This window comes from Ascaphus truei, chromosome 3, assembly GCF_040206685.1.
Source record: "Ascaphus truei isolate aAscTru1 chromosome 3, aAscTru1.hap1, whole genome shotgun sequence".
Classification (NCBI taxonomy): domain Eukaryota; kingdom Metazoa; phylum Chordata; class Amphibia; order Anura; family Ascaphidae; genus Ascaphus; species Ascaphus truei.
In genome coordinates this window covers 108,312,671-108,339,182 of record NC_134485.1, presented here as the reverse complement: position 1 = coordinate 108,339,182, position 26,512 = coordinate 108,312,671, and the positions used below count along the sequence as shown (strand labels likewise).

The 26,512-nt window shown below is 43.2% G+C and overlaps 3 protein-coding genes across 5 annotated transcripts in view; 2 read left to right on the top strand and 1 right to left on the bottom strand.

Moving 5' to 3' along the window:
- SERPINF1 (serpin family F member 1) overlaps positions 1 to 3,114 on the top strand; it is a 51,709-nt gene extending 48,595 nt beyond the window's left edge. For both annotated transcript variants that reach the window (XM_075589306.1, XM_075589305.1), the window contains 2 exons: positions 1,579 to 1,789; positions 2,175 to 3,114. In XM_075589306.1, coding sequence (XP_075445421.1) covers positions 1,579 to 1,789; positions 2,175 to 2,437 — 474 coding nt within the window. In that variant the 3' untranslated portion in view covers positions 2,438 to 3,114. The remainder of the gene's footprint in view (positions 1 to 1,578; positions 1,790 to 2,174) is intronic.
- SMYD4 (SET and MYND domain containing 4) lies at positions 1,179 to 17,780 on the bottom strand. 2 transcript variants are annotated; one of them, XM_075589302.1, is made up of 11 exons: positions 17,552 to 17,780; positions 16,745 to 16,901; positions 13,295 to 13,439; positions 10,698 to 10,787; positions 8,699 to 9,698; positions 7,987 to 8,169; positions 4,832 to 4,989; positions 4,610 to 4,742; positions 3,993 to 4,109; positions 3,787 to 3,910; positions 1,179 to 3,649 (listed from the first exon to the last, which is right to left on the bottom strand). In XM_075589302.1, the coding sequence occupies exons 1-11, from the start codon at positions 17,583 to 17,585 to the stop codon at positions 3,478 to 3,480; spliced, it is 2,313 nt and encodes a 770-aa protein (XP_075445417.1). In that variant the 5' UTR covers positions 17,586 to 17,780; the 3' UTR covers positions 1,179 to 3,477. The 2 variants fall into 2 exon arrangements, with proteins under 2 accessions (XP_075445417.1, XP_075445418.1); XM_075589303.1 differs by lacking the exon at positions 17,552 to 17,780 and adding an exon at positions 17,332 to 17,451.
- The window catches only part of RPA1 (replication protein A1), a 35,481-nt gene continuing 26,643 nt past the window's right edge, over positions 17,675 to 26,512 (top strand). Inside the window, exons 1-4 of the mRNA XM_075589304.1 lie at positions 17,675 to 17,983; positions 18,913 to 18,960; positions 19,912 to 19,990; positions 24,292 to 24,400. Of these exons, the coding sequence (XP_075445419.1) occupies positions 17,948 to 17,983; positions 18,913 to 18,960; positions 19,912 to 19,990; positions 24,292 to 24,400 (272 nt within the window). The 5' untranslated portion in view covers positions 17,675 to 17,947. The remainder of the gene's footprint in view (positions 17,984 to 18,912; positions 18,961 to 19,911; positions 19,991 to 24,291; positions 24,401 to 26,512) is intronic.

Sequence of the window (26,512 nt, the reverse complement as noted above, 5' to 3'; positions counted from 1 at the left end):
CGGACAGCCATCTAAAATCTCTTTAGAAACCATTAAGCAGTGCTCAGTGCCCTGCTAGAGGGAAGGGCTCAAAAAGGGGTGTGCCAGGGCCTATTTCAGAAGAGGAAGTGACTTTGTAAATGGTTGCTATAGAAACTAAAAAGGCTTGTTAAATTATAATACATTGAAAATGTCATCCAGAGGTTTTTTTTTTTTTTTTTTAAATGCTACAAATATTTTCTCATAGTACATTTACTGATTTAAAAAAACAACAAAAAAACACATGTAGGATATTGCTTGGACTGCAGCTTTAAACCAAGTAACACATTATGGGCACACTAACAAAATAAAAACCTACACTAAACAAAATAACGTCTCTATCACTGGCCAGCTAAACTGGTTTTCAGTTAGCACCAGAATGTGTGGTAGAGGTTCAATGGGTAGTCCTTACCCACTGAGGTATAGTAACCAGACAAGCAGTTATTTTGCCAGGTGGACTTCCAGTCTCTCAGGACTCTAGGCTGACAACCTTCTCAGCCCTATGTGTGAGACGGCTGCCTTTTTTTAAACTTTCAAGCTCAGGTTAACCGGTTGCACCTGGAAGCAGCCGTCGGCATGTTAACCCCGTCATGGCGGGAATATAGCATGTTCTAATCTTCTGCCGACACAGAAGGAATCTCAGACTGCCACAATTGGAAATTGGTCATTTCTACATCACGGTTTCTCAAATCTTCCCTTAGGGAACACCAGTCAGGTTGTTTTGAGAATAACCAACCACAAACATATTCACATTTAAGAGAAGTGCTTACAGTATAATTTATTGGTAGTTGCCCGAGGAGAAAGTGTTCACTATACATGCAGTTTCAAACCTATGTCAAATCAAATCAAGTTATGTGGATGTGTAGAGCATTTTGAAGAATCAGGGTTGGTCCTATTTATTCCACCTTCGGTTTGGCGGTAAGAAAAGTTTAATTTGAAGCGTAAAGCGCAGAGATGGAGACACAGATTTACCAAAGGCCAGGACTTAAAAGTTTTTTCTGGGTGTTGAGCAAAGAGAGTGAAGGTGAAGGAGCAGGGACTGTCAGTAACTCCATCCCCCAGTGTGGCCCTGGATGGAGATTTGCATAACAGCAGCAAATGCAGAGATGGCTGGCAGAAGTTACCCCAAGTAAGGAGGGAAGAAGAGGACGACTCCAAGCTTTTAGATAGTGAATTTACAATATACCGTTTCATTTAATGGGACAATTACATAATCAAATAAGAGTCTCCATCACATTCGTTTATTCATGTAACAAGATATGACCATGGGCTTGCAGATAGTTTAATGAAATTCCCAGACAAACATTATAAATCTAAGCATGGTAATCCACGTTTAAATTTATAGGTGGCAGAAAACCACTGTTAATCTCACACAAGGTTCGACAATGCCAGGTATAATCCTCCATATAGCAGCTGATTAACTTGATAGTGGTTGGTGCCAAGAGATAATAATAGCTACTGGCCCAGCATTAATCACATTTCTTCATAATATCTATAGAGGTTCTTGGATGAAACAAAGGAAATGTGTCTTAGATCTCATATGTGGCTCTATCTTTGCAGATTGCCCAGCTACCACTCACTGGGGGTGTCAGCATCATGTTTTTCCTGCCCCTTGTAGTCACCCAGAACTTGACTCTGATTGAAGAGGGTCTAACATCCGAATTCGTTCATGATATTGATCGTGCACTGCAGCCTGTCACCATGGTGCTAAGTGTCCCTAAAATGAAGCTGAACTATGAGGCAGCGCTTGGAAGCACGCTACAGGAGATGAGTATGTTTTGCAAACACAACCAGTGATGCCTAAACTTTGATGTTCGGGGGTTGCAAGTAATTGCTCACAACACTAAAAAGTGAAAAGATGTAACAGTAAAACTGTTAATTGCATCTGTCTCTCATAGATATTCATGATGAAACATAGCATCCTAATACGCATGATGGTTCCTTGCCACCTGCGATATCTTTTAAGAGACCACAGTGCTAAAAAAAAAATGTAAACCGGAGACATAATAAAAACCAGCAAAGCCTGCAAGAAACTATTCTTTCTATCTCTCTCCACCTCAGAAATAGTGCACGTCCTTAAGGAGCATAGTGTTGTAATGTTAATTTGAGTGTTAATGTGATCTCACCCATATGCCTTTTGTACTATATTGTTGCAGAGCTTCAGTCTCTCTTCGCATCTCCTGACTTCAGCAAGATCTCCTCGAAGCCAATAAAGCTCTCACATGTGGTGCACAAAGCTGCCCTGGAACTGAGTGAGGAGGGGGCAGGGAACGCACCAAAAGTAGAAGTCAACACCCGCCTCAACTTTCCCTTGGAGTATCACCTGGACCACCCCTTTGTCTTTGTTCTCCGTGCTGACGACACCGGTGCTCTCCTCTTCATTGGAAAGGTTTTGGACCCGAAGGGACTATCCCGCTAGCCACGGCAGGTTCCGCTGCCCCCCTTTTAATCCCCTGACTGCCAGAGAACAGCAATGCTTTTCATGTCACTATGGCCGGCAAGGGTTTAAACGCACGGGTGCAGCTATACTCTTACCTCGCTCCTGAGGCTCCGAAACACACTAGTTTCCTCAAAACCCCAAATTAGGCAATCAGGTTTACACGTATGCCTCAGATGTTCATTTCAAATCTCCAGTTGTATTACACTATGTTCCAGAAGACCGAGCTACTATTCCTATGATCCGGATTGGCTGATATGGTCACTACAGAGAGAATATAATATGGGTGCTAGATTTTCATTTTAGAAATCCCAACAGATGGTCCCGCTTTTATTTTGCAGATGTAGCGAATGTACGTGGTTATGTAGATAAGATGATAGTCTAGAGTATTGGACATATACTAAATTGCTGAAGCGCCTATGCAGCAACCAAGATTTACGCCTTTGTTTAGAAATGTTCCACCTTTATAATCTCTGCCTTCTATGCAAAGCTCCTATCTACCAGAACTCAATCCTTGTGGGTATGTCCCTTTTCTAGCTGTAACCTTTGTTCAGTTTTATTGCCCCACTTTCTTTACAAGAGGAGGCCCCCCAGCTGTGCTCCTCTCCTTTGCTATACGCCGGAGCAATACAATGCAATAAAAGCCTGTGTTACTTATTGCTCAGGAATTATTTCTCCCATCCTTTTTTTTCTCTGGCAGAAAAAAGAACCTGGTTGTACATCTGTGATATCTATTAAAATAATTAGAGCATAGGAAATAGCATCTCGCGTGCAAGGTGTAATTAGCTGGCTGTTCTGATTAGTCAAAATCGCTCCCTCAGCAGATGGTACACAAAGATACATTAACTCCGTCACTCAGCTATCAGAGTTCCAAGTGCTAATACATACTGACATGAACAAAAATCATATTCATGGTAGAAAGAAAAAAAATTGTTCAAGTACAGCATACGTAGACTATAAGGGAACCACGGCAGGCTCTGTTTTTTGGCACAGGTTGCTGGTCATATCTCCATCCCTGATCTTTAATTTTTGTTCCTCATATCTCCAGAAAGTGACCTTCTGATCCCAGGGAGCTGTGACAGACACGCCTTCATTTCTCGCAGCTCTTGCACTAGCTCATGATCAGATTCATAATGCATGGTGAGAACCTGCTGAGCTCTCACGATAGTGCTCATAGCAGCAGCCACCTCACGCCTAAATGGGGAAACAGAAAAAGGTGTAAACTTACATTTCACTTTCCCACTCTCCTAAGAGGTGTGACCTATAATTCCACCACTCAGCTCTGATTACCACTGAATGAATCTCAATCTCCACTGAATACCCAATCTTACCCATTGAATAGGATCTGTGCCAACTTGAAGAGCTCATGTCCCAGTTCCAAGCTGGAGGTGCCATGACGCAGCTCCACAAGCCGAATACTCTTTCTAAGATGTCTTGCTGCTGCTGTCCAATCACCTACAAAAGGCCACATGTGATATTCAACAAAAGCGTACACTAGCTCCTCAATAGTCCACTTGCACATAAGGAAAAGCCGTACCTCTCGATGCTTGAGCTTGAGCTAGGTGATCGGAGATCTCTCCCAATAGTATGTGATCACAGGAAAGAAAATGATCTGCTTCTGATGAACAGGATATTAGCATCCCTATGGCCTCATCTGAAAATGAACACAGGACATCTTTCATAATCTAATCGCAGACATGTCCTTTCCACTGCTTTGGTTTCCTTTATGTGTGGTTCCTCGGTGCACTGGCCAACAAGACATTTTATATACAGGTGGTCTCAGTTTGGTCCTTTTTAGTAGTAGTCTTTCAAATTATTTCAATACAAAAACCCCTTCACATACCATGGATATTTATATTACTCTTCACCGTTGTATGCAATTGTCTTTTCTCCAGGTGCCAGATATCCTACTTCTGCAGTTGTTCCAGACTTCATATGAAATCTCTGCAGTGTTAAAGATTTGTTGCTCGCACTAATACATTTCTGGAGTAAGAACATGATTCCATGGGACCTTACCGTTTTCATCTGCTCCAGGCCTCTTAAAATATATCATTTAAAAAAAAATTGTGCTACTAACTTCCGTCTCCCAACTGATAGGTTTTAGGACAAGTTCAAATAAATGTAGCACCACGACTTGTGCCCTTAAATGGTTACCTGTCTTGTTGTCTCGAAGCAGTTCCTTGGCCATATCAATGTTGTCCTTAAGCTGCTGCAACTGGCGTGTTACTTGGTGTATATTGATGGTATTTGTGCAGGTTGAACTGGGACACTGCAACTCATCTTCCCCCTGCAGAAAAAAACAAATAAAATGATTGGCAGCTACTACTGCAAAACCTAATTTAACCGATTGAAAACAAAATGAGATAAAAACGTTACCTCCAGTGTGGATTTGCACTTTGGGCAACAGAAGTCGCATACGGTGCTCTCCGTTGATCCCTGCGCTTGTGTGCAAGCCTGGCACTGGCACATGAAGAAATACTGAGCCTTGAGTAACCTCTGTCTCTCGCCCACATCCAGTCGTAATCTGTGGGGACCTGCTTGAAAAAAAAAAAAAAAAAAAAGGGGTGTTAAAGGAACATGTCATGTACCCAGACTGAAGAAGTGAATAAAGCGCAAAGAGGTGAACCATACATAAATGTGATCAAAAACAATAATAGTGTATTGCTGTGCTCAATAAGTGGTGTCAATACTTTAAGCACTCGCTCATGGATGTCCAATATAAGCTGTTTGACCATAGAAAATCCTCAAATAAAGGAAAATAGAAAAATATAGCATAATGTTTAATCAGTAAGATTTGGGAGAAACATAGGTATCAAACTTACATGCTCCCAGTCTTGACTAGAGGACATCTGCGGAGGACGGAGGTCTGGCAGCAAAGCAAGGAGAGGCTACTGGGCACCCCCAGAGATGGGAGTGTTTCCTGTTCAGTGAGGTCTTAGTGTGCCCAAATACACTTACTGCTAGTCAAGGCTGGGAGCATGTGAGTTTGATACCTATGTTTCTCCCAGATCTTACTGATTAAAACGTTATGCTATGTTTTTCTATTTCCCTTTATTTGAGGATTTTCTATGATCAAACAGCTTATCTATTGGAGATCCATGAGCGAGTGCTTAAAGTATTGACACCACTTGTTGAGCACAGCCATACACTATTGTTGTTTTTGATCACATTTATGTATGGTTTCACCTCTTTGCGCTTTAATTCACCGATTCACTGTTATCACACGATTCTAGAGACCGTTATTTAATAGCAGAGCTGAGGAGAATTAACATATTGGTTTTATCTTGCGTTTCAATTTGTTCTGTTCATGTACCCAGAATCCCTGGCTGCAGTGGAAGCACTGTTTTCTGCTAAGAGATAATGGGGAAAGGCGGGGTTGCACACCTGTCTGAAACTTGTGGTATTTTTTATTTACTGTACACTGCACGGTGGAGGTTTTTTGTAACTTTTTTTTTAATACCCACCATAACTTTTTTAATCTCTGGCTATAACCACAAATCAGCTTCACGTTGCATAGCCAGCAATCAACCTCACACTGATGAGACCCAAAAGGTGGAAATAGCAGTCTGTGACTAGGTTTTATTGGCTACTAGCTGAGAGACCCGGCGCTGCCTGGGACCAAAACCTCCCGCTCCTTCCTCTCGCCACCCCCCCCCCCCCGTTCCCCTCGTCTCTCTCCACCTCTCCCCACCCATGCGCAGCTGTGGTCCTTCCCCCCCCTCTGCGCAGGTCCGGCCCCCCCCCCCCCCGGCGCTACTCCGGTCTCCCCCCCCCCCCGCGCAGCACACAGTGCCACACACACACACACACACACACACACACACACACACACACACACACACACACACACACACACACACACACACACACACACACAGTGTCACACACACACAGTGTCACACACACACAGTGTCACACACACACACACACACGGTGTCACACACACACACACACACACACACACACACACACACACACACACACGGTGTCACACACACACACACACACGGTGTCACACACACACACACACGGTGTCACACCCACACACACACACACACAGTGTCACACACACACACAGTGTCAAACACACACACACACAGTGTCACACACACACATGTCCTCGGGCACCCACAACAACTGCAGTGAGGACCCGCCCGTTCCCCCCCACCGGCGGACACCAGCCACCTCCGTCCAGCCTTCGCGCTCCCACCGGTCCAGAAGGCGCTTCTCTCCTGTCCGGGCGCTCTGACCGGTCGGTCCCGGGTGGGGGGCGGAGCATGCAGCGCAGGCCGCTGAGCGCACGGCAACCCGGAGCGGGCGCGAGCCAGCGTCGGGAGGAGGCTGAAGTGCCTGCCGAGCGGGAGCAGCCGCAGCCACGTGCAACGCGCTTGTGACAGGGGGGCACCGGGGAAAGGGGGGGGGGCAGGGTTCCGGGGTGTACCGACACAGGGGGCAGTGGGGGTTGACACCCGGGGGGCATGGGGGTGCGCTACCCAGGGGGGGGGGGGCAGGTGGTGATACCCGGGGGCAGGGGGCCTCAGCGGGAGACAGGGACACAGAGTGGTGTGACCGGGGGGAGGGGGGTTGGTGGTGGGGGAGAGGTGAGGCCGGCGGCGGGTGGTAGTGGTGTGGATGGTCCTGCTAAGTGAGATTCCTAATCCAAGTGAGAGGCAAGAGGTGCAATGTGAGGGGGGCAGGGGGTGTGTCCGTGGCCAATGACACAGGGGGAACACAGGGCCAATCACACAGGGGGAAGACATACACACACAAACATTATTTGAGACTTATAGATATATAGATGCAATTCTTTAACCCAGGCTGTGCTGAAAAGCTGTGCAATACGACAGGCATACGCTTATAGGGCTCCATGTTAAAAGGGATAAGTAGTAAAAATTGACACACAGAGTGCTAATTTGCATGTCATTACCCAGAATCCCTGGCTGCAGTGGAAGCACTGTTTGCCAAGCGATAATGCAGAAAGACGGTTGCAGACCTGTCTGAGGCATGTGAATGCACCACAAGTGGTAGTGGAACCACAAACTACAATCATTGATATACAAAGCTTGGTCTCTTCTGTTATTGTCAGGGAAAAAAGGTATAAGTATTATCATTGACAGGGGACTCCTCAGCTAAAGGATCTTCTCCTCTGCCTTGACTCACTCACTAACAGTGCACACCATAACCTAGAATGCTGCATATCAAACCTTTAATTAAGAAATATCACTAATCATGATGATCTTTCATTCCATTACCAAAGAGCAACTTATTTATTGTAATAAATCAAATCTCTTTGGTGAAATAGATGACAGCAACACAATGCAGAGGAACACGCATACATACATGTCGCTGGTCTTTCTGGCAGTGGGTTAAGAAATAAGAAATGTGGATTAAATAAAAGTTCTAACGCAGAAATGAGAATCAAGATGAGTCGTGGTGCTGTAGTTACCTTTTTTTTTTAAAATGCGTGGTAAATGCCTGTAGCACTTCTACAAACAGTAAGTCTAAAATGATCATGCCGCCCCAAAACTCACCGTAGCAATGAGACACATCTTCGCCTCTTTTGATTGGCCTGCTAGCTCTGACCGTGGCACATCTGCCTCGGAAGGACACACTGGTGTTGGGTTCGCAGGAATGATTTAGCAGGCTTAGAACAGGAAACACTGCAGTTGCGAGACGGGATTGCCTACTGCTTTCCACCAGGGACGAATCGGGGCCTAGGAATAAAGAAAGCCTCAGGACATATGGTGATCGAAGTGAAATCACTTTTGTTCTGGGTAAAAACATTGAAGCAAATATTATTTTCATGCTTATTTATGTCTGGTTAAACGGTTGCAATTTATAAATGCACAATAGCCGCTCCACAAAAAAAATATAAGCTCAGTATTTTTTATGGGTAACATTAAAGATGGTCGCTTTTGTAATTACCAAGCAACAACATTGAAACTGTGCGATTGTTTAACTGCATCTGTACTGCCATAAAAAGACAGGTAAGGAGAGGTATTGGTAAATAGTGTGCTATACACCATTAGAGGCAGCCATGAAGATGCTGTGCCTTCAGGGCTCACTGTCCAATATATGAAATATTACAAAAAGAATACATTGAAAGAAAATAGAGGGGCAGGAGATGACATGTTTGTAAGAACTCCTAGATGTGACTTTTGAAGTGGTCAAGCAAAACTAGGTTCTTTAGTTACTGTAACTGAAGAGTTAGAATATAGTAGAAGTAGTTTGTTAAGTCATTACCCTCGTATTGGAGGACGCTCAATGCCTGGGCATTGCAATAAAGCTGTAGCATGTGTCGAAGTATCGCTGGACCTAGAAAAGGCAGCTGTAAGGCACACGCTTGCTTTGTGTTTGCATCTTCTGTTGGTAGTTTCTCACTCAGCGACGATGCCTTTCCAGCTTCCCCCGACATGTCTATGCATAGCATTTTGCACAAAGCTGCAGTAGTGAATCCACAGAGGAACTTGCGCTCATCTTTGTGTTTCTCAGTGTGGGGCAGGAGATGAAAAACAGCTCGGTAGGAACTGCAATACTTCCCGTCATGTGCTCCTTTGATGCAGTGGCTGGGAGCTTCGACCTTAGCATCGGTTGAATAACTCTCTTGCACGATATCAGAAACTAATCCGCACCCAGCCACCAGCACTGTTCTTAATGCTGTGTGGCAGAATACACCCAGAGCAAGTAGGAGGCCACCCAATGAGCACTCAGCATGGTGGTAACTTTCCCAGGCCTTGTCCATGCATTTGTGGCTGCAGTATTTGGCATAGCTGCAGTGCTGACAGGACAGGGAGGCTACAACCCTCTCCAGGCAGTGGTGACAGTAAAGATCACAGTTTGTGATTCTGGTATCCCACTTGTTCTCCGCTCTCCAAGATTTCCTCTCTGGAATAATCACACTCGCAAAAGCTTCTTCCCATACCAAGACCTCCCCTTGACCAATGTCTTCAGCAGCCACTAAGTGGCGCCCTTGAGAAGTGCTAAATTGAAGGCTCAGGGAACTGGAAGCGTTCGTTAACTGTGGATTCCTGTCCAACTTCAGTTCCTGCAGTTTGTCACTGGAAGCATCCTTACTGGGCTGACTCTGAAGCAAAGCAATACCCTCCATCCTTGCATCATTTGCTGTGGGGGTGCGAGGTTGCTTCAGCTTCTGCAAACATTCCGCTTGTCGCTGAAGGATCTTGTTCCTTAATCGCTCAGGATATCCATGTTCTTCTGCACGTTTAATGTCCTCCAGGCATACCTAACGGGGGAAACATTTCCCACGGGCAGATGAGAACACTTTAACATAGTCGGCAGCAAGCGATCTAGGATAGGATTCCTAGACTATCTGGTCTGTGAGTGTTGAGTGGCAAGTCAAATACAAAAGCAGAATTTAGTAACTACATGTAAGCCTGATGAAGCAATATAAACTTGCATCCTCATCAACGTACCAAGGAAATGTTCAGCAATTGAACTGCTTCGAAGTCTCCTGTGTCATTAAAGGACCAATACTGGTTTCTGCTTAAACTATATATCTCTTCTTTTTGCTTGCACCACAAAAACTGCCAGGTCTCAGGCCCAGGAAGCCTCTCTAGCCAACTGGTCTCTAATTTAAGAAACCCGAGTCAATTTACTGTGGAATGATTTTATGTGCATCTACATATAGTTCTGGGGGTTTAATACACATACCCCTCTTGTATCATTAAAAACAGGGACAGGATGAATTTGCGGCATCATTGCAAGTTGGGAATCTGAGCTGCACCAATTATTCTTTAGCTGCCATTACATACTACTGTGTGTACAGTATATCTGTATTCAGGAAGTGAAGAATTAAGCAAGAACCCAAGCAGAACCCAACGAGTCTTTCAGTTGTACAAGTGGCTAAACAGTTACTTAAAAGTGAAGTATGTCGTTGGAATTGCACTTTTAAGACTACAAGGTGTTTGGAGAAGGAACCACTATATTCCAAGCATGCAAGTGTACAGTAAGTTCTGCACAAGTTATCGGTTAGTAAATATTTTGAAACACATACACAATGAGAAATAATTAGTGCTGAAAAACTCACTCAGTTGAGAAAAGCGTGGGTGTGAAGGAAAATAAGAAAAAGGGATGGGGCAGAGAAAAGCGGGCACGAGGTGTGCGTTTCCAGAAAATCCGATTTGCACTTGATTTTATGCTTTTTATTGGAGCAGTAAGTAGCTAAAATAAGCCTTCAGCCCCACAACACCATAACAGCTGAAAGGACATGTACCATACTCACCGAATAATGACCAAGGTAGAAGAGAACGGCTGATCGATTGGCAAAACATATTGCTATCTCTTCGGTGCCATGGTCGGCATGTGATATAGCCTGCAAGAAAGAGGACTTCTAAAGTGAAACAGACAACACACACACACACACACACACACACACACACACACACACACACACACACACACACACACACACACACACACACACACACACACACACACGATTTGTGCAATTATTTGTCTTTGGAGGATATAACGACAACACAATCACAGTGAATTAGATTTACAAATCCTGCTCATGGAAAACTGCATTTTGTTTCTTAATTGAAGATATTATTTAAACAGAAATTGGAAACGACAAAATGCAAAACAAAAAATAATGCTTAAAATGGCATTACCTTTTTTTTGGCTAGGTTGGAAGCAGGGGGTCTTCGGAGCTGAACCACGTGGATTTAAGCTTCGGGGACCCCCCCTGCTTCCCCAGATACCTAAATCGGTAGGGGCTGCTGGGCACGGATAATGTCTGTCACGTACGACACCCAGCTAGCACGAGACCTGCATACGGGACAAGGGTTAATACGGACGCTCGCAAGCGTTCCCACTTTTCACCTCCGCAAAGGTCTGTCAAATGGACATTATCTCCTCGACAGGATCATGGATCAATACACAACCCGCAAGCTGCCCCACCCTTCATCTCCGGAAAGGTCCCTCAAATGAGTTGTATCTCTCCTCAAACCATCCCAATCACAAATGAACATGTGACTTAGATATGCAACCAGGGTTAATACACACGGCTACTCTAGCCATCCCACCTTTCTCCTCCAGGCACCAGTGAGTTAATATTAACCTCTACTCAATTGCAAATCAGATCTATCCACTGCCACCACCTGAGGGTATGCAAATATGATAAAAGATATCAACCTAATATTTGCCAGGGCCTCAGGTCGCTGTTTAATATAGCAAAAAATATGCACTTTAACACACCAAAATCAGTTGTTGTAACGTGTCCAAATGCATAAATTATTCTCTCCAGAGCGTGCACCAGTTCATTCAGAGCCTAAAGCATTACTTATTAAAGGTTTTAATATATATAAAAATTAATTGCTTAGGTTACAGAAAAGGTATTACAAAATAAACATACAGTTACAATATAAGGCAGAACAGCTTCTTAAAATAAAAGTGGAAAACATAAAAGAAAACCTATACTTTACCAAATGCCATAGATTTTCCCTCAGATAGGTCACTGGTAAGAGACGATGAAATATCCTGTATCTGGTGTCAAATACTCCTCTGTGGACATCTGATTTTCATAATACTTGCCCAGACTTAAATACAATTCTTTCCCATTGAACACAACCTAAACCCAGCCCGTCATAAATCAGTGGTGAGATTGACAGTCTTACGTCAGAGTAAAACACCTCCCACCAAAGGACATTTAAAACTCCTTTTCCATATCTAAATGTACTCATAACTTCACTTCTGTAATAATTACTCACACGTGAGCCACATCAATACATTCAGACACTCATGGCGGACACAATGAGACTAAATAGAAGAGTGCAATCCTACAATTAAGAGATATTAATATTTGTCTTAGTACCTGCTAGACCTCACATATCTGTAATCATTATGTGCGACTCGGTTCCATGGATACACACATGTAATTTTTACCATGTTCAGCAGAGGACGTGTCATGATATTCTCATATTTAATAAGATCACTCTGGGTTTGATACCTTCTGTAGCCACACCTTTGGCCATCCATACACCCCCCTGCCGAGAAATGCTTTGAAGCTCGGTCTCCTGTGTACTCGTAGTTGTCCCAAGGGCTATATTTTACACCCAAGTCTCTAGACATTGCCCTTATCTCGACTCTACCAGCCATATACACTAGGCCTGCAAAAAAGGTGTTAACATACAATAAACCCACTCTTTGTACTTTTCACACCCAACTTCAATCAAGGCCCGTTGAAGCCCCCACAGATTCCTGTCAAGAGACCACATTTTGTATTTTAAACTCGCTGTACAGTAGCTCATTAAACCCTTAAGCACCAGAGGGATTAAAAATACCCAATATCTCATGACATTATCATGACAATGTCTATTTAAAAAGGAGCCGCGGGCCAATAGGACGCGGCGACATCATCCCTGGCAGCTTCCTATTGGCCCCCATGACGCGGGACCTTTAAACAGATATGAGATACCTTACAATGCAAGTACCACGTGGAGCAGGAGGTCGCCCGCAGCTGAAATCAACGTGGTTTCAATTGAAATTGATTTCAATTTCATTGAAGATCCACTTGTACTGTATGCTGGAGAAAAGTAAAGAAAAAGAGCAACAGTTTCCAAAATGCTGCTGTTTCACTCGAGAATCATTTACGGTGTAAAAATTGCCATTTCACAAATTCCACTAGGCAGCGAAATATTAAACATGTTAAGAAAACACAATTCTTTTTAAACTACTGTACATTTAAGCATGTCTGGCCTGTTGTCATTTTTTGTTACCGGAGAAGACACTGCAATACAATGCACTGTGACTACAAAGGGTTTATTTAGTACAGGGCAAAAGGGATTGCAGACTTGTTCTCTGTGTTGCTGACTGTACCTTGGAGTATAACACCGCTGCAGCTATGTACTGTTTTCTTCCAAACCTCTTATTTCCCTCTTCTTTGTAGAACAGAACAGCACCGGCCTCTTTCCCCACACTTAGATCACAGCACAGTCTTCTTAAAACCTCCTCGTCTTCCTGCCTGTGGAGAACAATGAAAGACAGGTGATGGGCAGCGCTTGTACATCTCTTTAATGCCACTCACGTGAATCAATAGATGCTACAAAGTGAGTGGATTAGTGGCAAGACAGCTCACCCAGTTCATGATCTCTGTGCCAGATCAAAATTTGATAGTAAGCTCTTGGGGCAAAGACTCACTGTGTCTGCAAAATTCAATGTACAATGCACATTGCCAGGTGGCGAGAAAAAGGTTTGTGAACCGAAATGATAATTACAGAAATGCCATAGTTTTTCCATGATAACCTTCTTGAATCAAAACCAGCCTTTTCTTAAACATCCAATAGGGTTTATATTAACCAATTCCATGTCTGTTGAAACAAAATGATGTACGAATTAGACAAACAATTAGTAATTAAGAGTCAGGGTATGTGAAAAAGCAAGTCAAACTCTTGTTTTAATCAGCTAAATTAAAGGGGATCATTAGAATCAGGTGTTTAAATCATTTGGTAGATATTTAGATGAGTTTGGGAGGCCCCACCTTATATAAACATTAGAAACGTTGTGAGTTTGGTCTTCACCATACAGGTTTGTGGAAACAAGTCATGCTATGATCAAAAATCTCCGAGGACCTCAGAAAAGCAGTTATTGGTGCTCATCAGTCTAGAAAGGGTTACAAAACCATTTCTAAGGATTTGGGGCTCCACCAATCCACTGTCAGACAAATGGAGAAAGTTCAAGACCAGTCACTTTACCCAGAAGCGGTCGTCGTACCAAAATCTCTTAAAGAACAAACCGACAAATCATCAAGGAAGTCACAAAGAACCCCAGAGTAACATCCAAAGATTTGCAGGCCACTCTTCTCACCTTGGCTAATGCGAGTGTTCATCATGACTCATCTATCAGAAAACCACTGAACAAGAATGGTGGATAACCAGGAGGAAACCACTACTCTCTAAAAAGAACATTGATGCCCGTCTGAAGTTCGCCAAAGAGCACATAGATGATGCACAAGATTTCTGGAACAATGTTCTCCGGACAAGACGAGTCAAAGGTAGAACTTTTTGGCCTCAATGAGAAACTTTGTTTGGCATAAAAACAAAACTACGTTCCAACAGAAGAACCTCATCCCAACCGTCAAGCATGGTGGCGGGAGTGTGATGGTTTGGGGCTGCTTTGCTGCCTCTGGACGGCTTGCCATCATTGACACAACCATGAATTCTGAATTGTATCAGAAGATTCTAAAAGGATAATGTCGGGGCATCCGTCCGTGCACCGAAGCGAAAGTGGGTCAAGCAGCAAGACCATGATCCTAAACATACAAGATCTACAAAAGACTGGCTGCAGAAGAAGAAATGCCACGCTTTAGAATGGCCGTGTCAAAGTCCGGACATAACCACATCGAAATGTTGTGGCAGGACCTGAAGTGAGCTGTCCATGTAAGGAAACCCTCAAATGTCACTGAGTTGAAGCAGTTCTGTAAGGTGGAATGGGCCAAACTTCCTCAAAACCGATGTGAGACTGACGAGCAGTTACAGGAAATGCTTAGTTGAAGTCATTGCTGCTCAAGGGGTCCTGAATCTAAAAGGTTTAAATATGTTTCCACACAAGGATATTGAATGTTTAATAATTTGTGGATAAATAAATCTTGAAAACGTGTCATGTTTTTGTGTTATTCTTTTGATCAGGTTATATTTATCTATTATTAAAACTTAGATTAAGATCTAATAACATTTTAGGTTTGAAATATGTGAAAATCCTAAGTGGTTCACAAACTTATTGTCGTCACTGTGTATATATTATTATTATTATTACTACTTCGAAGAGGGCTACATTTTCCAGTTTTTGACCACTAAAGAGCTGGAAAGCAAATGTATATTTTTAACATCACATTGATTACACAAAGTAATGCATGCATCAAATTCTGACCAATTACAAAAACATGTTTTAAATGGTTGACTACTATTTAATGATATGGAACACACACACACACACACACACACACATTATATATATCTCACAACCAACGCGTTTCGACAACTGTCTTCTTCTGGGATTGACTCCCAGAAGAAGACCGTTGTCGAAACGCGTTGGAGTGGGAGTTTTTGCAGGTGGGCCCCTTTCTCCTCACCATGCTCCAGGGACAGTGCATCAGCAATAATTGATTTTGTGGTGACGTTTGAGGATAGGATTTAATCCTGGATTGTGTTCTTTATTTGGACTGAGCTTCTCAATTCAGCTGTGATTCTCACACTACCACAGTTATTATTTGGTTGTCTTAGCTAGTTATTTCTGCGGATTTCTAGCTTCATAACATCTATGTGCAGTACTTCTAGTACTTTGTTACTGCTTTTTCTTTGTGTATATTTGTAGCAACTCTTTCCAGTGACATTGCCCCTGTCCTACTTAGGTCTATAGGCATTAAACAACGTGTACCTGGAGAGTTACTTTATATCATGTTTTGTTTGTTTGATAATCATTCAGTATTTTGTACTAGGTCACATGCATTCTTGTCCTATGCCCAAGACCCACCCCTTTTGTGGTGATTCGAGGAGTCTGGATGTGTCCCCCTTCATTTTATATTTTCTCCCCAGTTTTTAAGTTCATTAATAAATTGGTATATTCATTATTTTGGTATACCAGTGTGCTCCATTTTGGTACTCTTTTTTGAGATCGAGATAGATCTCTCTCTCTCTCTCTCTCTCTCACTCTGTGTCTGTCTGTGAATATATATATATATATATATATATGGTTTTTGAAGCAAAAAGTTGCACTGTGTGCTCATTTGCATGTCATTTCCCAGAATCCCTTGCTGCAGTGGAAGTGCTGTGTGATAATGGGGAAAGTCGGGGTTGCAGACCTGCCTAAGACATGCAGATGAGCATACAGTTGTATATGTATATATATATATATATATATATATCCAGATGCCGAATTTCAGACATCTTAATTTAAAACACGAGTTCTGGTAATTGCCCCCTAACACATCCTATAACCAATCAGACCACAACCTGACACAAGACAAAAAATGGGTAAAAACTACTTTGATATATTGACATTTAGAGATGCAACTACATATAAGTTTTACCATAAAAAGTTAATTTGCGTCCATTTATAAATAGCCCCCTACGCTTTCTACTGCAAGAATAGACTGACGGCTGCATTTTCTACTAGGTTAATAATATGGACCTTTTAACATATCTTCATTTATTAAATACATGTTCAAAACTATCAAGATGTTACATAACAGCAATAAGTCTAATATCTGTGCTTACGTACCCACCCCCTCTATGAACATCTTTTAAGTGGCATAAATGACAGGTTACTTACTGAAGCTGTGAGCAGCAAGCCATGAAACTCTCCTCGAGGTCTGCCCCCGGAGAAAACTTCTCCTTCACAAGTGAGGTGAGCCGTGCCCACTTCTTATGGGCATAATCTTGCCACTCCTGCACAGGGTGCTCCATTGCGAAGACAATGAGAACTAGATCTACACAAAAAGGAAAATACACCGGGGGTCACATCTACAGGGAAAAAGTGGTGCAATTCTGTGGCAAATACATCATAATTCCCATTGTTGTAAACGAATTAAGTACAAATAGCTGCGTTTGTCCAGTTGCTATAGTACAGAATAAATGAGTACTTCAGTATTAGATGATACCTTTATTTTGACTAACAACAGATATTACAAGACAAGCTTTCGAGACTTCTCTCTTTTTCACGTCAGCAATACAGAGTTACAGAGATTTCAGGAGTTTAACACAGGTGTAAGACAAACAACAACAACAACAACAACAACAACAACAACAACAACAACAACAACAAAAACCATCTAAGACAGGAGATGTGGAGAAGTCATTGCAAAGGGGACAGTAAATAAACAAACAGGTGATATGGGCATGAGCGCCAATGACACTCACTCCAGGATGAGGTCACTACACTGTGGCCCCGCTCCCACAACCTGACGCCACGTGACTGGCACCTACTGCTACCGCAGCTCCACGCGCCCTCCTGCTTCCCTGTCCCTCGCGGGGAGCGGAGCACCGTGTGTGTGTTTGCGCGAGCGCGCCGCAGCCGCCATGATGGATGCTGGCAACAAAATGAAATCAAATATTAGCGACTGTAATGTAATGTCCTTACCTCGAGTCGCATGGAAGCACGCCACATAACTCATTAAATGTAGCGTGGTAGACGGCAACACCTGACAGTCCACATTCGTAGATGTTAGTGCCAAGATGAAAGATGGCCACCCAGGCCTCCGTTCTCGGTCCGCGCTTGCCCGCGTGACGCCACGCGCTGTCAGCGGAAGCGTGACTCTGCGTGAGAGTTGGCGCCAGGCGGTTGAGAGGGCAATCTAGTTCGCGCGCGGAGTGTTGAACCCGGGGCAAGTGTGTAATAGGCCGGCGCCTCCGTGACTACATACACCCAGGGAATACCCCCTGCCCTGAGGAATACCCCCTGCCCTGCGGAATACCCCCCGCCCTGCGGAATACCCTCTGCACTGCGGGATACATCCACTAACGGGCACCTGTCAGGATGGACACTCCGCGGCTCAGTGAAGGGGCTATTGCGGTGAGTGTGTGTGGGGGTGGGGGGGGAGGGAGCCGTAGAGTGGCTGCCCGGCGCCAGAGAGATGGTTTCCATACACTCAGTGACGCACTAGGAAACTGCTCCTTCTGTATACAAGTTGTCGGTTTATACTGTAGGCAAACTTGTAATCGCCTCTGCGCCCAGAAGTTGGGGGCTGGAGATGTACAGTATAGCTGCCCCATCTCTATTCAGGGGCTGGGGGTAGGTATAGCAACCCCATTTGTGTGTAAAGAAGTCAGTGGTTGCATATGCAGTTAACCGACAATCTGTATGATATATATATATATATATATATATATATATATATATATATATATATATATATATTCAATGTTGTAACAATGTAGCACACACAGTCTCCAAATAATCCTGATGCTTGTCACGTAGAGAACAAGACAAATGTCTAGTTACAAGAACCAGTCCGATAACCGAGACAGCACACAGTGAGTAGAAATGTAAAAATAGATTGGATTGAAAATACGCAGGATACAGGACCAACGTTTCGGTCCACACAGAGGGACCTTCCTCAGGGTTATGCATGCTCTGAGGAAGGTCCCTGTGTGTGGACTGAAACGTTAGTTGTATCCTGCGTATTTTCAATACAATCTATTTTTGCATTTCTACTCACTGTGTGCTGTCCCTCGGTTATCGGACTGGTTCTGGTAGCTAGACATTTGTCTTATTCTCTACGTGACAAGCATCAGGATTATGGATTATTTGGAGACTGTGTGTGCTACATTGTTACAACATTGTGTGTGTGTATATATGTGTATATATATATATATATATATATATATATATATATATAATGCCCCCTCTCTTTGTAAATAGGTTGGATATGTATGATTGCCACGTGTACTGTATATAGTAGGCTCAAGTTATGCATCTAAAATCTTTCTCTTCCTTTTTAGAATATTTTGAAAGGAGAATCTGTTTCCAAGCCAACTCTGCAAGTCATCGTAAGTTCTTGTATAGATTAAAATGTTTGTAAACCAGAGATTCCCAACAGGGTTTGGCAACCACTAGGGGCCTGACAAAAAAAATATGTAATGGCATATCCCAGGCAGTATAGTGGATATCTGAGCCCATATGGGGACTGCGTACTTTGTAAGGCCCCAGACTGCACCATAGGCCTAGCTCATGGTTGTGGCGTGCACACTCCTGTAGCCCCAGTGATGTGTGCGCTAGCTGCAGGAGATTGGGGGCATGGTGAACGGGTCACAGAGCTGGTTCGCCCTCATTGGCTGAACCAGCTCACGTGACACTATGCGACTGCAGCCCGAAATCTCGATTTGAGTTGTGGCGGCAAAATGTAGCAGTGTTGACACGCGCACTTGAGGAACTACCATAGGCAATCAGGTAAGATTCCCAGATGTGCTCACACATAGTGACGCCGCCACCATGAGCTCGACCTTAGAGTGGGTTAGAGCAGGAGATTCCAAAGTCGCTTCCCACAAGGCTATGCATCCACAGCTGCAAGACATTGTGGGGCGTGACTATGGAAGCTCTGGTAATGATCGACAGCTATACCACCAATGCTGTCTGCACAGACTGAGGTGTAGTTTGGGGCCTTATTGCTCAGGACACCATACTGCTTGGGATCGGTCACACAGTTTTGTTAGCAATAGTCCGAGTAGGTAATACAATTGATTTAGGGGTTTGCTGAACAAGTATTTTCTAGCAGGGGGTGCACAATGTAAAAAAAAGTTGACACTCACTGGTTTAGACTAGCTATGCCAATAAGAATGACTGACTAAAGTTAAATCACATACACGTACCAGTTGTATATGCATTAATAACTGTGTCTATGCGTGCAACTCTTAAGTTTGCTGTCACTGGTCCTATATTTATTTGAAGGGGTTCTGATAAGTGAAGGATTGAACCTGGATTGGTTTTATTTTCTCTTCCAGAATATTCGCCCAATCAGTACGGCCAATGGTCCCCCTCGTTATCGCTTGCTGATGAGCGATGGCATGAACACTCTCTCCTGTGGGTATTGTTTCTACTGCATGCACTGTGTATGTTATGGGTCTCGCTTAAAGGTGCTATACATTTGTGAATAGTGTTGATATGCTCCACTTGTTGCCTTGATTTTTAAATGTAATTAATCACAATGATTACCATTTGTTTTGGATATCAGATTAAGTTTCAGTGAAAGAGAACCTGTTAACTGTGCACCAGTCACGCTCATTTCTCGAATGACCCCACGCAGTGTCACTCCTCCCGATCAGTATTTTGTGTTTACTGCCCTTAAGCCAGTCTCGCCAAAGTCCATTTAACTTGCAGTAGAATAAAAGTATTCCCCTTATTATGTACCTTCGATATCATTTTATTAAGGTGATTTAACTTTGAAAATAATTGTAGCGCAGATAACAGACTTTTATGTAGTGCTCCTTATTAGAGTACTATTGTGCCCATATCGGAGTGCTCTTATTTCAGTGTTTACCTCTGATATTTTCTTACAACTTTGTAGGACCTTCACATAAGCTCCACCCATAGCGGCAGCCATCTTAAATATCAATGGGTGAAACGCTATAACTATACTTACAAAAGATTAATCTCGGCCCTTAGTTTGAAGCAGGGGAACATGGTTCAATTCCCGGTGTCTGCTCCTTGTGACCATGGGCAAGTCACTTTATCTCCCTGTGCCTCAGGCACCAAAAAACATAGATTGTAAGCTCCACGGGGCAGGGACTTGTGCCTGCAAAATGTCTCTGTAAAGCGCTACGTAAAACCAGCAGCGCTATACAAGAACATGCTATTATTATTAATTCAGTGTCAGCAAATTGAGATGACCAAATATGCAAGGTCAAAACCAGAACTTTTTCTACACTATCCTACACGGAAGAATCAAATAGGCTAAAGTCAAGCACACCAGAAGTGAATAGGAAATAAAGTTGGTCAAGCCATAGTTACTTTAAATGTTAGGCTGCGCTTATAGTGCCTTGAGACGGCGACGCAACATCGCTCTAAAACAAATCAATTTACTCCGTCGCAAGCGCTTATAGTAAACGCGACAGCGACGGAGCGACTGAAAATTTGGAAGCCGGCTAAATTTGATTAGAGACAGTCGCCACATGTGACTGTCTCTAAACCAATCAAATTGCACAGCCTGCCCCTTTAGTGACGTCACTGGCGACAGTCGCTAAAAAACAAATGATAACTTTCGCTGACGGCGACATGTGACGTAATCGGTCGCGTCGCCAGCACTATAAGCGCGGCCTTAGTCATAACGGCATCCACGATTTTAGTGCATAATAGCACCTTCATTGGGGATGGAAACCCCTATACCCAAGAGAAATTGGGGTATTTTGTTGGGGAAAATCTCGCCCGAGATTGAGAGGGGGCCTCCACGTTTCAATTTCGGGTGAGGATAATGCTTTCCAAACTACCCAGGGTCTGAGAAACCACCATATAGGAAACTCCAGATTGTGTGTCATTTTATTTTTCTGTGAAAGACAAGCGCAGAACACCTCAACATTGTACAGTACGTTTATTAAATGGTTAAAAACGAAGAAATCTATATGAATTCATTAACAAGGTAGAACTTCTTCGAAGCCCTGCTTCCTATATATGCTCCTTTACATAAGATGCTGTTGATGGTGTTTTTCTGGAGTATTGATGACTGCCCTATTTCTCATCGGAAAAAATCGTTTTTCAGTGATCTTAAATGATTTCTAAGGAAAACTAACCGTATCTGTGGTATGTTTGAGAAATCCGTGCTCGAGCTGTCCCACGTGTAACCGAAACAATACGGAAATCCCCTTGCAGCCATTAGCAGGAGTACCCCATTAACTCCTAAGTGAGAGCTCCCGAAGGATCTCTCGCAAACAGAAAGGGAAAAAAAACAAAGAACGCACCGAGTATCAGTCTGAAAACATATAGTGTAAAAAAGTCCACAATGTAGAAATAGCAAGAATAATATAAAACTAATGAGTAAAAATTGTAAGCCGGTCAGGAGTTATGAGAAGGAATGCCGACGTGCACCACAGATGTGTGGTTTCTGTGGTAGTTTAGGGATTTTGGTGATGGACCCCTTTCTAATCCTTTCAAATAGGGGAGGGGGTGGGGGGTTGTTAGGGAAAAAACACATAATGAAACATTTCTTTTAGGAATTGCCGTTCTTGGTTTTTTGTTGTCCTAATAACGTCATTGAAATGGAATGCTGATTGAGAATTCACCAGAAATATTGATGGCAAGTTATTTGTGTACTGCCCAGTTGAAGCGACTTGTGAGATTTTGGAAGCTCTGTTCACTAATTCCCATATTAGACGGCTCTCCTGTTGGTTCCCCTAAAAGGTGTTACAGGCGGCCTGCATCTTTATTGCAAACATTTCTCACTGGGGCTTTACAGTAACAATCAAAGCAAAAAAACATTTTTTTTAACATTGATTTGGAGCGGGGGGTCTCCAGAGCTGAATCCCATTAATTTTAACTCTGGGGACCCCCTGCTTCTGGAGATGTAGGAGGTGCCGGTAGCCGCTCGGCTATTCACACAATAGCCACATTCACATAATGGCAGAGTTTCAAACCTCGAGCGCCTTGCGGGGCAATAGAAAGCCGTGATGTCATTGCGTTCGGCTTCCTATTTGCCCATGTGACGCGGGAGCTTTAAACTTTAAACCCCAGCTAGTTCAGCCAGAGCGGCTACCGGCACCTACCGCGGAGGTAAGTATCTCCAGAAGCAGGGGGTCCCCGCAGCTGAAATTAACGGGGTTCAGCTTCAGAGACCCCCTTGCTTCAAACCTGATAAATATAAAACGGTGTGAATTGCTCCTTTAAAATGGACAATGCCAGATAGAATGACTTGAAGGAACTTCCACCATAAATTTGTATTTGTAACCATGTATTTGTCATCATAACTCTGTGCCCAAATAAATATATAAAGGTATCTCCAAACTGGGTATCTGAAGCCTGCTGTATTTTTGTGCGCTTTTTTTCTTCTTAAACACTGGAGGGATTACGTCAGTCACAATACATTGAATTCCCAGTGGCTGGTAATATATTATGATCCAAATATCCCCAAACATTGTTAAAAATACTTTTATTTTTTTCATTTTGTTTCCAATAGTTATTTTTTTTTTTTTTTTTTTTTTTAAATCAACTCAACCTTTTTTCAGCCTCCACCAGTGAGTGCTGACAACCAGAGATGCCTGTTAGTGATGCTAGGTGGCGCTACTGCTAAAACTAAAGAGACGCAGCAGGTCGTGTTCTGCACCCCAACCAACCCAGCAAATGAGTGGCACAATGCTATGCAAAAGGACACACTATAACTATGATCTGTGCAGGGCAGATTTAGCATGTGGGATGTGTGTGAAGAGGATTTGCATAGAATGGGATACTGCTGGATTCCCCAAGCAGCATATCTATCAGAGTACTAAATGGCACAGATATTGCTAGAGGATGTACATAGAAATGTATCATGGCTGCTATTGCACATCAGAAATGTTTTTGTTTTTTTATAAATCTGAAAATGGTGAAGTTTTCACAGTATGTAAATGTATAGATCTACTAACTACCCAATGTCTTATGTCCATTGCTTACTATACGTTTTTGCACAGTATTCAGTTGTTAATGGCCATCAGAGTGTGGGATTCAGGAAGGGGAAGCCTCTTTGGGATTGGATGATGGATCACTGAAATGGGAGTTTCTGGCTGAAGATTTACTACCTTCTCCATGTCAGATTGGACAGGCTGGTTGATCATTCTACGGCCGAGTTCAGGGTGCCAGAGACAGGAGGTGGAGGGTCCGCGTGTGCGACGGCAGTCTGCTGGGCGATGTGTGCACATCATCCCCAGCAGACCTTTTCAAGCTTTCAGGAAGCGGGGCTACAGACGTGAGGTTAGGGATCGGTGTTGCACTGTTGAAATCATTTTCAAGAATGATTTGATTGGAGCCGAAGTACCAGTGACGCTGCTGCAGCTTGAAAAAACAACTTGAGTTGTTTATTGAAACTGTAGCAAGCGTCAACTCCGTACTTCGGCGACAGGGCAGCTGCTACCCTGACAACCGCTATTAACTTTAAATACATTGTTTCGGACGTCCGTAAGCACGCCAACTCTCCGAAGCCGGAACCCTGAACGAGGCCTACCACAGTTTATGTACAAAGTTATTTCTTAATAGGTGTGTTCATTGTCTAATCTTTGCACAATACAACAGCTTCATTAACCGTTCTAGATGACAAAACAATTACTAGGATCCATGTACCTGATCACTCCATCTATGTGATCTCTGATGTCCTTGAGTTTGCAAAACTTACGGCATTTCCTATTTATTTTTGTTTCCAACAGCTTTTATGTTGGCTACTCAGCTGAATCCTCTGGTGGATGATAATCGCCTTGCAACCAACTGTATCTGTCAAGTCTCCCGATACATTGTAAACAACCTGAAAGATGGAAGGTATTTTGGTTTTAATTTTTTTTCTTGCCTGTCCCAGTCATCCCATCATTGCTATACTGTGAAGCTTTCCCCCCCCCCCCCTACCTTTCCTTCACCCATCTCCAGCTGTACAGGCTCATGCACACGTGTATTGTTCTTCTGCAACCCCCCCTAACCCCCAGGTATTTACTGAAGCGTATCGATTTTGCTGGTTATTAATATTGTATGCCTTGCTGGATGCCTCATGCGGTGCATGCCAATGGTGTTTGTATGTATAAAAAATGAGGAGCGTGTGCTCCATAGCGTAGAAACGTAATACATTTTAACACCGCAGCATCAGACAAGTGCTCACTTACAAGATAAAAAATGAAATTCAGCATATAGACGATATTGCTGGTCCCAGTCGGCCTGGATAGGAGAAGGTTTGTTCACAGATCTTTGTGGTAGAGGCCTACAATTAAGCTGTTGAATTGCTTTTACTGCCACTGGTCAGATATAAACCTCTTGGTTTAACTTTTTCCTCATGACTCACTTCAAAACACTGACGACAGCTGCAGAATCCCAACGCGTTTCGTCACTTGCAGTGTGACTTGATCAGTGGCAAGTGATGTTGGAATGTTGGTGATGTCATCACGCTGGTGTCCATGTTTTGAAGGGAGCCATATGGAAAAAATTAACCAAGTTGTTTATATCTGACCGGGGACGGTAAAAACAATTAAATAGCTTAATTGAAGCGCTCTACCTCCAAAACCTGGATAACCCTCTTCTATCCAGGCCGGCTGATAACAAGCAAAGTCTTAATAATAATAATAATAATAATAGCATGTTCTTGTATAGCGCTGCTAGTTGTACGCAGCGCTTTATAGAGATATTTTGCAGGCACAGTCCCTACCCCGTGGAGCTTACTATCTATGGTGTTTTTTTTAATTTATTTTTTTGTCTATATGCTGAATTATTTTTCTTTATCTTGTAACAGAGTGCTTATCTGATGCTGTGGTATTAAAATGTATTACATTATGTTATGGAGAGCGCACGCCTCATTTTTGTGTTTTGGATCTAGTATTCATTAGGAGGCTGCCCTAGACTCAATTCTTCTCTTGACTCGTTTGTGAATCCGTATTGACTGTCGTGTGGATTTCCTTTATATCTCGATTATTCACATATTTATTTTACACTTATTGCAATTGTATTTTTTCTATATTTGGTGATGAAACAATTTATGTATCTTTAGATTTATATAGATTAGCATTTTTTTTTTTTTTTGTGACTGTGATTTAGTTCACATTATACATACTCGCTTTTGGTGTTAAAATAGTTTGCCCCCCTGGTCCTATTCTGAAATTAAGGTTACAGAGAGGCACTTGTATTTATTTTTCAACTCCAATTTTATTCGTTTTTTCCAATAATTTAGAGGGGGTGGTACAGAAAATAAAGTTGGGTAGGTGGATGGGGGTACAGAATGCAAAGTCTAGGTAGCAAAGATAAATTATATATATCTCTGTCTCCTTAAGCAAAAAAAAAAAAACACAGGTTTAGTCCTTTCTAAGGCCAGGTCCCTGCTGCTACTGCAGCGCCCGCTGTGGCGGACGCTGCAGGGTTAAGATCCGCCCCACAATGGGGCCGGGCCCGCTGCGAGGGGGGGCTGCCGCGCCAAACCGACCAACTTCTGCACTCAAGAAAATTGAGAGCAGGAGTCGCGATGGAGCGCTAGGCCACGCCCCCTGGTGGTTCAGCCAATGAGGGCGAACCTGCCGGGTGATGTCATGGCCGTCACACCCCCCCTGTCTTTCTCCCTGCAGTTCCCTGCAGACCGGGGGACTTGGGTGCACGTGCCGCCTGCCGCGCAGGCTGCTAGGCCACAGCCTTATACATGTAGCATATTTTGTGGTGGCTCTGTGTCCTCTAATTTGTGCTGTGCAAAACTGATGAAAAGGCTTTATAATAGTCTGCCATGTAATGTTTCAAAGACCTAATTACTGGAATTTGTTTTTTGTGGGGGGGCTTAACTCCTGGGTGTGTGACTGTACTTTTATAGCTAGTGTTTCTGGTCATCACACAAGTGCAACTTGCGAACTAAGGCTATATGGGTCTGGCATCCAGATATCCTGTCACTACTAGTAGAAACCCTCCAAC

Excerpts from the sequence above, each read along its gene's own strand:
- SMYD4 (XM_075589302.1), bottom strand. The coding sequence starts at position 17,585 with ATGAGTTATGTGGCGTGCTTCCATGCGACTCGAG. Across the intron at positions 13,440-16,744 it reads GCTTGCTGCTCACAGCTTCA|GCAGGAAGACGAGGAGGTTT; the intron begins GTAAGTAACCTG and ends TGTTCTCCACAG. Across the intron at positions 10,788-13,294 it reads CAGCGGTGTTATACTCCAAG|GCTATATCACATGCCGACCA; the intron begins GTACAGTCAGCA and ends TCTTTCTTGCAG.